The 12,179-nt window shown below is 50.5% G+C and overlaps 1 protein-coding gene across 1 annotated transcript in view; it reads right to left on the reverse strand.

Moving 5' to 3' along the window:
* LOC119449681 (glutaredoxin domain-containing cysteine-rich protein CG31559) overlaps positions 1-11,903 on the reverse strand; it is a 118,066-nt gene extending 106,163 nt beyond the window's left edge. Inside the window, exon 1 of the mRNA XM_037712911.2 lies at positions 10,862-11,903. Within this exon, the coding sequence (XP_037568839.1) occupies positions 10,862-11,335 (474 nt within the window). The 5' untranslated portion in view covers positions 11,336-11,903. The remainder of the gene's footprint in view (positions 1-10,861) is intronic.
* Positions 11,904-12,179: the final 276 nt, after the last annotated feature.

Here is a 12,179-nt window from a genome sequence, read left to right on the forward strand (position 1 = left end):
GTGGAACGCGATCAACCCTGCTCACAATAAATGCGAATAAAGGTTGCTGGATCATCATTGCTTTAGTTTTATTGCGTGCTGTGTTGTCGTGCTGTTTGCATGCAGAAGTTCAATTTTAGCCCTTCCTTTTGCTGTCTTTCACGTCTGTCAAAGGTTCCACGTGTCACGGGGCAGAAAGTAAACGGGCTCGTGTACCGTGCTTTGTGTGTACGTTAAAAACCCCTGGGGAAAAGAAAGAAAGGTAATCCAGAGCCCTTCACTACGGCATTCCTCACGAGTCATAGCCGACTGCGCAGATTTCGGTCCGTTAAACCTTGTAATTTTATTTTAACGTCAAAACAAACAGAAATACACAAACACCGTGATAGCGTCAGGTTCATTACAATCATACACACTGTTGCGCACAGTGGTAGAACCAAACCGTTACCGTTGTACTGGCCGCACCATATCCTATATAAGTGTGCATTACATGCGGCTCTACGGCAGTAAACATCGGGGCAGTGCATCAGCGCTAAAGCGTTCGAACGGCCTCTGACACAGATCTCTCGCGTGAACAAAAGGTGAGACACAGAGGTATAGAAAGCTTCAAAACCTGTCGGAACAGGAACGTCAATCGCGCAGTGTTCGGTGTAAGAACGACGCGCCTGACCCGTGGAGCTTTGCGAACACGACTCTTCACGGGTGGGCACAACACAACCATCGCGGTACGCGAAACGTCGTACAGCCAGAGCCCCCGCCGATTGACGCACGGCGACGCAGAACGCGGGCGGGGCCGACGGAACGGCATCGGGGCCACCCGAACGCTCGCGCGCGCACCTCAGCTGCACTCGGGGACCGCGATTCGTTCCGAATAGCGCATATGCGGGGGCAATCGGACGAGCGACGCAGTTCGAATGAGCGCAGCCCGGCGAATGATACACCATCCGCAGCGGATCTATGAGAACGAAAACGAAACAGAAAGAACGAACGAACGAAAGGAACGGGAAGATGAAGGAGTTACGTGGCTCGCGTTGACAGGCGAAACAACAAACGTCAGGCAGATCGGCTGGCTGGACCACCGCCGGTTGCCGCAGAAGGGTCACCGCAAGGGGTCACCAAAACAGAGCGCGCGGGAGTCGACAACAAAGTCGTCACGAAACCGCCGCACGCAGTTCGAACATCACTTGCCGCTGCGGCAATGTCGGCCATTGTGATATGACGACATTCGACGGCGCGTTGTGATCCGCCGGTCACGAAGAAATGTTCCGCAAACGACCCAGAGAGCCGCCCCATGCATGCCAGTGGATGAGAAGCGAAGGCGACGTCGTCGTCGTCGGGCGGAAGCGGCGGGCGGTTCACTGCGAAGCGCGCGCGCGTGTCGATTGAATGCCCGCCCGCCGCGGCGGCCTGAAAAGAGCTAGACATCGACATAGGCGTCGCGCAAGTCGCAGCTCTATTCAGTTCTGGTCTACCTACACGTTGCGCGTTGTGACCTTGCGTATAAGTGTTCAGTACGTATACAATCTAAAGAGCCAGAAAGAAAGGAAAAGTGGAATGGAAATGCCTGTACAAGGATAGGCTTCTGTGCTTCCTTTCTTTTACTTTGACAAGTTTTTGTTGCTCGTCTTGATTTTTTTCAGCTCGGTTTCCGACAACATGACCTGTCGGGTTTACGCAATAGCGGGCGACGGTGAAAGCGTGTTCGTTGGAAAACACCTTTCTTGCGAATACCCCGGTGTGTACAGGCTTCGTTATTGCCGTCTGTGCGCTGCTACGATTTTCTCTGGGGAGGGCAGCACATCAAAACTCGTTTTAGCGTGTTAGAAGCAAGGAATGAAGTATACACTCCGAGCCATATATTTGCAAGCGAATAATCGGTAACTTTTGGTAGCCTCGATAATCAGTCTGCGATAAATGAGCAACAACTGGAAGGAGGCCTCCACAAATTTGCCCTATCACGACAATGACGACGATCGAATACCAAGAACGCAACCCCATATATATAGTAGGTACCGCATCTACCACGCCCCTGTGCTGGAGGCGTTACCTAGTAAACCGCAAATCTTCGCACGTAGACGCGGGATTCAAGAGTTTCTGCCGAATGGTATCTGCGTGGCGATATACATACGCATGGAATCCATTACATGCGGCGTCGATTTCAAACGAATTCGGCGCCTATACATCGCCTTAAATGACACACCACCATGCGAAGCACGTTTTATGGGGGTGTAAAGCTGACTTAAGCGTTCCCCTTTGACACCGAACAGAACGATTTACGACTCATTTTGCCTTGAGAAGGAAAGCATAGAAAAAGAGAGAGAAAGGGAGAAAAGAATTGTTTCAAGGTCAAATGGTTTCACTGCCGTGCGGTAGGTAAATGCAATCGCACACAGTATATACACAAACACATATAACTGTTGTACTAATACAGCGCGCCATACAGTAACTCCCGGAGGGCGATCGGGAGGCCATTAATAGCTCATTATGTCGATAATATCCACGAGTCTTCGGCGCCCCAATATGACAGCCATTAACAAAGCCGCAGTATGGGCCTATAGCGCGACTGCCGTGAACAAAACAAAGAAAGCTCATGCGCTCGATCGCCGACCTTCATGCAATGCACGTTCGGTAACATTAGCGACGCGAGCGATAATGCCTCCGCGCGTTTACGCACACGGCGTCCGTCCGCGCCGTTCGACGTTGCCCGTGCACCCCTTGGCGAAGTCGGAAAAAACGGTTCCAAACTTCCGCACGGGATTTGTAAGAGGCGAAGGAGGTAGCGAAAGCAAAACACATATCTCGGGGGAAAAAATGCATAACTGCGAAGGGCACCGCGGTTCTCACAATCGTAACCGGCGCTCTCTGCTGTGCCTGACTCGCTTGTCGATTCCGCCAACACGAAGGGAATCCCATGCGCCCTCACGAGAGATTTCCTATCCAATCAAAGGAAGACAAACATATAAAAAAATCACTTCATCATTTTTTTTTCTGCACAAGCCTCCAGAAGTACAACAGCAGCGAGTGCGCAGAACTGAGTACAGGAACCATCGTATACGGTGTAAGGTGCTTAGGGGGATACTTGTGGTGAAGTTGTGACACATGATCAGAAACCGACACGGTCAGAGGACGAGGCTCAGGAGGAACATCAGAGAGATGTCGGCGCTGCAGCTTTCAAGGCCTGCAGACGGGCCTTGAAGTTCTTAGAGTTTCTATCTATCTATCTATCTATCTATCTATCTATCTATCTATCTATCTATCTATCTATCTATCTATCTATCTATCTATCTATCTATCTATCTATCTATCTATCTATCTATCTATCTATCTATCTATCTATCTATCTATCTATCTATCTTATAAACTCACAGTGTGGAGACGGATGGACTGACTTGACAGTAGCAACGTCTCAGACGTACATTAAATTCTAAGCACTCGAGTGGCTGCATCTAGATGTTATTAATTAACTGGCCACCGTACCCGTCTATATTTGATTCAAACGTATTCAGAAGAGAAACCCGCGGTTTAGGACCTGCGCACACAGTTGGCTTCTGAGCGCCGTCTCATCTTGCACGCTTCTCTTCGGGAACACGGACGCAATTAGCAACAATGCCCGAGACGATAATCGGCGAACACTGGGCGCTTTGTGTATATATATGGACGCGCGGCGTCCTCATCCTGGACGGATGGGTGGGCACCGGTGGCGCCCCTGACGAGGAAGAGAACTAAAATTCAGGAAGAACGGCGAGCGAGAAGGACGGGAGCAGCCATGATCACGGTGATGCACTTACACCCGTACGGGGACGCGCGCACGTAGTACAACATGCGTACGCCACACCGCGTGTTGTACGCACGAGGAAGTCCTTACACGCGCGGCGGCCACCTTGCAAACAACGAAAATAATAACCGGGTGCGCGGGCTTGTGTCGGTGCCTTTGGGCGGCTAATGCACAATGCACGGTAGGCTGACAATTAAAAAAGAATTATCTTGGACTCCGCGGCCGGCGCACGAAACATCCGAAATCGTTTGAGGGAATCCTCCCTTCCATCGTTTCGGCTGCCGCAGCGTGGCTTGATGTCCCGATCGTAGCTTCATTGAAGCATGAACACGGAGAAAACGCACCGCTGCATAGAAATATGAACGATCTGTCTCTATATGGGCTCGATGGGGGAGCCGTGGTACTCGCAAACATTGGTCAAATAATTGTTTTAGAAGGAGAGATAGCGCAAGGAAGTGTGTGTGTGTGTGTGTGTGTGTGTGTGTGTGTGTGTGTGTGTGTGTGTGTGTGTGTGTGTGTGTGTGTGCGTGCGTGCGTTGAGTGAGTGAGTGAGTGAGTGAGTGAGTGAGTGAGTGCGTGCGTGCGTGCGTGCGTGCGGAACAAAACAATTATGCGCTTCACAGCTGATGATCGAGTACCGAAAAGTTTGCAGTCACTTATTGACCGCCGGTCCTTTCGCATGCACATGACCTCCGACAATAAAGCCGCCAGAGTAATCCAATGGTAGCCACCGTCAGATATTAGCTCGTATACACCACTTTTCTACAGCCTCTTATACCTTTATAACTGAAGGTTTGTCACAATAGTAAAAGCGACGTTGCACGCTCCTGCGCTATTTGCCCGAAGACAGACTCGTTGCTCTCCCGGCAACACGTACAAGCGATCAACTCGCGCACCGTAAGTCAAGAGCTCAGCATGCGTGCGTCCTTGCCTCCGGGTGCACGAGCCTCGTGTCTCCGCGCGGAATGCGAGGAAATCGAAGTGGCAGCCGTCACGCCATTAGGGCGAGAAAAACGGATAGCAAATCACAAACCGTACCCCCTCAATAAATGCCGATCAGTTAAAACCGCGCCGCCGAAAGCGTCCTTGCTTAGATCGAACCGCATGTCCGTCGCGATGTTTATTTCATTTCTTATTCCCCCGAACCCCTATACTGTATACGCCGCCAATGTGGAACGGCCGGGGAATAACAATCGACTCCATGTGACGGGGCAAAAGAAAAGGAGAGAGACAAAGCCACATACCCCGTCGATGTTTGCACAAGCGTCGTCGAATCGCGCATTCGCGTGCGACGTTCTTCGGAAAAAACAACAACAGAACAACAAATAAATAAATTATTATCCATTGTTATCGAAAGTATATATAAAGGGGCGAGCAAACGCATGCATCTGTGCGCGCGCTGTACTACGCCTCACCGTTTTATTGTCGCGGTGTGCGCGCTTCGATGATCAAGACGGATGAGACGCAACCGCGCCGCATGTACTACGAGCGGTCAAGTTCTAAGAAATACAAAGAACGAGGAGGAGGAGGGGCGCACATATCTCTCCACGCCCCGTCAGGCGAGCTCGGGACAACCGCGGACGGAAACCGCGTTTGCTCTCGGCTCTCGAGATACGTTCTCCCGGCGTGGCTTTGGAGAGCATGTATGTATGTATCTCGCATACGCCGAGTTCGAGAATGAGAGCATTTGTATACGCGAACGTTGGGAGGGTACTTTGTCTCACAGAAAAACACCGCGCGGAGTTGGGCAGCTCTTAGGAGGCCGAGGCGGTCACTGGCTGATTTAGTATCGCCGTATGGCAAGCAGTTGTTGTCGCTCTTGCTGAAATTGAAACAATAGCAGAGAGACCTTGTTATACATTACAGTGGTGGTGGATACTCCGTTTCATATTGAACAAAAAAAAAATGAGAGGAAAGAAATTTCGATAAATATAAGCACGAAAGGCACTTATGGCGGCGCGCTCGAATTCCCGAAGATGTTTTAAACGTAAATTCGCAGAAGAGAACGGCTGCACACACATAAACACTGGCACAGATTATATTCGTTGTCTACTGTTGTTGTTGTTGTTGTTGCATGCTCTCGGCCACTCAGACTAATGTAAAATGTGTTTATACGCCTCACGGATAGAAATAATTAGGGTTAACAAACCGCCGCTCTCCGAGTGCTTCATCCAAAAGAGCTCAACCGCCGGCTGTAAGGGAAAGTACGTGAGGGCACGCGCCCGCCATTTTGCCGCCTCTTCATGGACCACGTCGATGCTTTAAACCTGCGCGAAATGACAGACGTCACTGCTCGTCACCCTCACTTTATTTTTTTATTTTTTACGGCCCGTCTTTTCGCAGACGCCATTGTCAGACGAAGCGTTGCGATTTATAACGATGCACGCAGGAAGACGAGAGTTGAACGAGCGGCGACCGGCCTGGAATCTTTCTGTTTACACTGAACTGCAGACGGTTGAACCCGCGTTTCAGAAGTGACGTGCGTGGTTCAGTAACTGCGGGAGAAATTCGTTCCCTTCAGTGGCTGAGTGGTTCAAGGTAGTTCAGAGCAGACCGACACATGCGCGTGTGCTGCTTATAAGGCAGCAGCGCAGTGATGACGAGAGCACGAGAAAAAGACAAAAAAAAAAAAAAAAACACACTGCTGCAGTGCAAAGGAATATATAAGGAAAAGAAAGCGCGCTTGTCCGCTGGGAAGAATCATAGCAACGCGACTAGCTTTCCTTGTGCACATTCCTTCCTCGCTCTTTTGAATATTCTTTTGTTTTTTTCTTTCCTCCTTCGAGTGACAGAAACGGTGTCTTTAGAAGCAATTGTCAGGCACACATTCCCAAGTCGACTTGTACGGAGGTTCGACAGGGTGCGCAACGACAAATCGCCATGGCACACGACCTAATAACTATATATATTGGTTATTAGGCCTTGTTCCATGATGATTGGTCGTTGCGCATTCTTGCCGAATGAAGGCAAAGTACAAGAACGCTCTGGACTATGCTTTAGTTGTATGTGAGAGCACTTAAGGGGTCGAAATTAAGCCAGAGTCACAAATTAATCCGGAGTACAATATGACCTTTGAGCGGCAAGTTGGTAATCTGAGTCTGATGCTGGGTACATGTTCCAGAAGCTCGGACGACCACGGTGACCCCTGATCAAGTTTCACAAATACGCTTACGCTAAACTGCACGGGTTGGTATAGTCAAGATCAGAACGCAAGCAGCGGTGGTTTCGGCCCTATAGCAAACACGTAGAAGCACCCCGTTGAGACCCGCACATAAAACGCAGCGTCGCAAACGCATCACGTACTATACATAGGTAAGGAAACCCGCAGTCGAAGCACGAGCCCTTGCTGATAGGCTTCCATTTGACGTTCACCAATGGCTCAGACTCTGTCGCGGCCACTTTCTGAGCTTCTCCAACGCTTTGACGGCTTCCCTGGCAGACTGCTGCATGAACACAATGGCGCGCCACTGCGCAAGGCAACAACGTGCGGGCTCACTTTCGACAGTGGAAGCCACAGAGTTTCGCACGAAGCTTCGTACAAGCAATAGCAGTTAGAAATATGGCGCTGGTGCTTATGGACGCGACGCCACTACGGTGCTTATTCATCCAGCAGGGGAATGAAGGGTATAGTGCGTGGATTTCTCTAAAACGTCGCGCCTTCGGCTTCGGACAGTCTTGTGGACTTTTTTACTTCAATTTAATATGTGATCGCAAAGTTCGTGTATGGTAATGATTATGTTTCCTGTGGATCAGAGAACAAACGGGGATAGCCGATATTCTAGTTGACATTAAGCGGAAGAAATGGAGCTGGGCCGGCCATGTAATGCGTAGGATGGATAACCGGTGGACCATTAGAGTTACAGGATGGATACCAAGAGAAGCGAAGCACAGTCGAGGACGGCAGAAAACTACGTGGGGTGATGAAGTTAGGAAATTTGCAGGCACAAGTTGGAATCAGCTAGCGCAAGACAGGGGTAATTGGAGATCACACGGAGAGGCCTTCGTCCTGCAGTAGACATAATATAGGCTCATGATGATGATGATGACGACGATTCGTTTAACCGTTAATATTTGCCATCGTACATTCTTCTTCAGAACATTATTTACAAATAAATGTAACTGCTTAATATAACTACTGTACTCATCCAAGGTGAATGTCACTGCCCAAATGTCGTCCGATGACCTATCAATACACATGATCAACAGTGACGAGACTTACTTATACCCTGAAAATTACAAGATAGAATGAATTAGTTGTCAATGTGAAACACTCAACTGCTTTAGATAAAGAAGAATAAAGGTTCTTCGTCTAGCAAGCAGAATATGCTCCTCAGTGCCTCAGTCACGGAGATCATCATCGTCATCATCATGCTCATAAACCGTAAAGTTGTGCAAGCTACCGCTGTCCCTGCTTCGCTTTTCTGGAATAAACTAAGAATGTCATATTCCTTGCTTTTTTCCGTTGGTGCTTGCCAACCTTTATGCAGATAAAAAGAAGTCTGTCGGAAATATGCTACAGAATTCAGCCCTTGCTCACAACACTACGTTGCTAGAGGCATTAGGAGGACAAAGCTGCAAATTAATGTCCTTTATTATTCGTACTTGGCACGCTGATGAATGCACACTCTTGCTGCCCATCCCTCTCGCTTTTCGCGTGTCCGCCAGTCCCTTTCGATCCTCGGCACAGTCTGCCTTCATGCGAGACAGTAATCACGTTGGATCGCTGTCACTATCGCTTGAACACGTCAGTCTGCATTCACTCGTGCAAGAATCGCCGGCCAGCGCGAAGACGACGTCAGCCAGCACGAAGACGAAGGATACGCGAGCGGTGCAGCGCGAAGCAGACGACACGTCAGCCCTTCCATTGTATACGCCCCGGTCGTGCATGTACTCAGCGCGCCATTCATCACGAACATCACCGGAACCCCGCCGAGATCGAATGCCGACGACGGGACGAAATCAGACGCTCGCGGCACAGTTTGTCTGCAGAGATATACGACTGCATGCACGACTGTTCACGTAGTTCTAAACGCTTCGCGTGGAACAAACTATAATTTGCCAGTCAGCGCGTTCGTTGTGAGACGTGAAGCAGATGCGAAGAAATGAAGCCGATGCGGAGCAGACGTGAAGCAGAAGACGTGAGGGCAGACCACAGAAACAAAAGGTGAAATCACTGCGTCTCATCAGCATTGATCATATAAGTAGTCTTCTGCTCCCCAGCGGCAGACGACGCGGCCTTTGCGGCATTGCGGAATCGTCCGCGTGCTAATTCGTCACGCGTGTTGCGGACATCATGGGGCCAAGTTAACTCTGCAGACGACTGAGCGAGCAAGAAACTATATAGCTTCCCTGCTGGCGTGCACGTAATTTACCGCTTGTAACGTGATATAAGGAGACCGATGAGGGACTGAATGTAAATGACACGATTACGAGAACGATGAGCGCTTCCATGCGCAGGAACAACCAGACGGCAACTTCCGGTATGAGAGAAAAAAAGGGTGAAAAAGGACAAATTTTTCTCCATCCTGTGGCTTAGGGAGCTGACAGTGGCCTGAATACAGTCAAACGATCGGCCTTTGTTATGAGTGGGGTAAACATACAAGGCACCGAATTCAAGAAATAAAGTTCATACGCCGGAACTGTTCGTAAGAGCAGATGCCAACGAATCACCATGTTGGAAAAGTTCCAGAAGGCAACGGGCCAATGACTAAGAGCACTTACGAACAAAAATATTTGCGAATTCGGAATAAGGTTTGTACCGCGGGCTGTCACTTTTTGCCCATTTATGCAAGGTGGTTACAAAATTTCCAAAGCACTCATATTGTGCACATATTTGGTTTGTTTTCTTGCTTCTCATCTACTCTGATTCCTATCACTAAACACGTTGCTCCAAGACGGTACGGGCCACATGCATTAAGCTGAGAGATGAAAACTGCAATGCTCAAAAAATAATCCTTTCTAGCAGGAAATGGATCTGCATATGCTTACACTATAGCCAAAATCTGTAGACCCCAAACGTTGCACGCATTAGATATGTCATAAGTATGGGTGCCGGTTCAAGCTATAAATATTTACGGGCAGTGTGATGCAGTAAACGGAAAAAGACAACGATGTGCCCAATGACACGCTTTTGGAACTTCTGAATGATCGAAAACGTACTGAATAATACGCATTGTAATGTGCAGCTCGCAAGCTCCTGCAGATTCTGCACACTAAGCTGTGCTTTTACGAAGAAACATCGGATTTCTGAGTTTCTTCCTATGTATTTTATCAAAATGTACTTAGTTTTGCTCTCTACGTCGTGATTTTTGTCCTGTGTTGCTACCCTATATCCTATCCTCATCCATATATTTCCTTCCTGACATCATCGCATGCATGATAAACGGATGCAGAACCATGCACAGGAAGCTATTTGTGTCATGCCGCAGATCGATTGTTCTCCATCAACGGTAGACATGTAAAGCAACCAGACGACGTACAACAGCGTACTTGAAAGTCACATGCTGCGACGGCAAGCTTTGTGGCTTATCTATCTTCAATAAGACAATGTACTAACAAACCTTAAAATACAATAGTTGCATTCGCATCAGACGTTCGTATTCCTTTCCTACTAGTGAAACACAGGTTAAAGCTTTTACACTATATCCAAGGACGCTTTTTTGAGCATTAGTTATACTCCTTTCACTTAGACGACGTGTTACAAAGCAGTTCCCATTGAGCACTTTTCTGCCCGGCATCCATGCATTCCAACACCGGTGTAGCTACGGGAGAGGGGTACAGAGTGTCAGAACAAGCCCCGAAATCTCCTTGGTACCTGAAGGAACAACGAGGAACAGGTTACCAGCGGGCGAGAAACAAGCTTCTCCCCTACTCCTCATTAACTCTCTGGCTACACCATCGCCCATCAAGCAGGCACGGTGCCAAGTTCACCACCGTGCTTGTTCAGGCATCTAACCTTACAGCCGGTATAGATGAGCAAGACACGAGATGAACACGGTGAAGACGAACGGATTGGAGCACGACATCATTACGTGCTTGCGAGCACGTGACCTAAAGACAGGCGCATGTGCGCAAAGAGATTCGCCGCCGCCGCTGCTGCATGCTCACCTTGCCCTCTTGGCAGTCAGCGATACACTTGATGGAGGCCCTGACCAAGTTGCGCACTCCCCGCACCGTGCCCTGGCGGGACAGGATGGCCTTCTCGACGTCCAGCGGACGGCCGCAGCTGACGCCGCTGCCGTCCGGCGACGACGACGGGGTATCCTCGAGTTCGCGCAGGTGGAACTTCATCTCGGCGCCGGAGTCGCTGTCGTACGGCGCCTCGTCGTCGCTACCTGTGCCGCTCGACGCGCCGCTGCTGCTACGCTCGTCGGCTTCCGTCGCCGTCGGCGCCGTCGGCGCGGGAGACTGGGGCGACACCGCCGTCGAAGCCGGGACCACGGACACGCGGACCACGTGGGGCACGGGACTCGTCGGCGTCGGGCTCACACTCAGCTCGGTCGCTTCGAGGGCAACCGGGGAACCGTTCACCACCACGGACACGGGAGCAGGCGCCGCCATAACTGGCCCGCCGCGTTGCATCTTGCCACTCTTGCTCGAATCACACGGGGAAAAAGCCTTAACACAAAGCTAGCACAGCCGGCCGGAGAGGCCGTCGACGCGAATATGCCACCAAATACAGGATAGAACCACAGGCGCGCTTCGAAAGCCGCGGCTAGGCGACCCGGCTGTCCATCTTTGCTGGTTTTTTTCTTCCTTTCTGCTGGAGGTTATCGGGAGTGGTAGTCCTGGTACACGGCACTCTCGGTACAGGCTGCGGAACCGCGCCAATTCGATCGCAATTAGGAGCGACGATAGGAAACACGTTCCGAACAAGGCTGGGAGAGACACACACACACACTGAGCGCAATGCGGCCGTTGCACACGGAGACGTTGCGCTTAGGCGACCGAGGGCATCGCTGAATGAGGCTAGTCTGAGAGAGCCAGAGGTGCCTCCCGCTCCGCCGTCTTCGCTCGTGGGGCCGGTCGTGCCGGCCGGCTGAGAGGGGGTGCGGACGGGTACTGCTCCTCCTCGCCCCCTCTCATGGAAGCTGCGAAAGAAAAACACGCGTAAGAAGCGAGAGAATGAGGCCCCAAGATGCTAACAAACTCTCCGTCTCACCCGATGCCGAGAGAAAGGCGCAACGCCGCGAAGGCGAACAAACAGGTTGGTGCGAGGAGGAAGCGGAGACGAGGGAGAAGATGGGGAGGAGCGCGGAACGGCAATCTTGCGAGGCACGCGCGCAAAGCAAAAAGGCGCCGTGCGCGCAGTGCCTCTCACCTGGGAGGGTTTTAATCAAAACCGACAGAGGGCGCCGTCACTTTTGTGTGGCGCCAGGTTTGAGAATATATTTTTAGAGTGAATACAGCAAATCAGTTCTGTGGA

The sequence above is a fragment of the Dermacentor silvarum genome, chromosome 4, assembly GCF_013339745.2.
Source record: "Dermacentor silvarum isolate Dsil-2018 chromosome 4, BIME_Dsil_1.4, whole genome shotgun sequence".
Taxonomy (NCBI): domain Eukaryota; kingdom Metazoa; phylum Arthropoda; class Arachnida; order Ixodida; family Ixodidae; genus Dermacentor; species Dermacentor silvarum.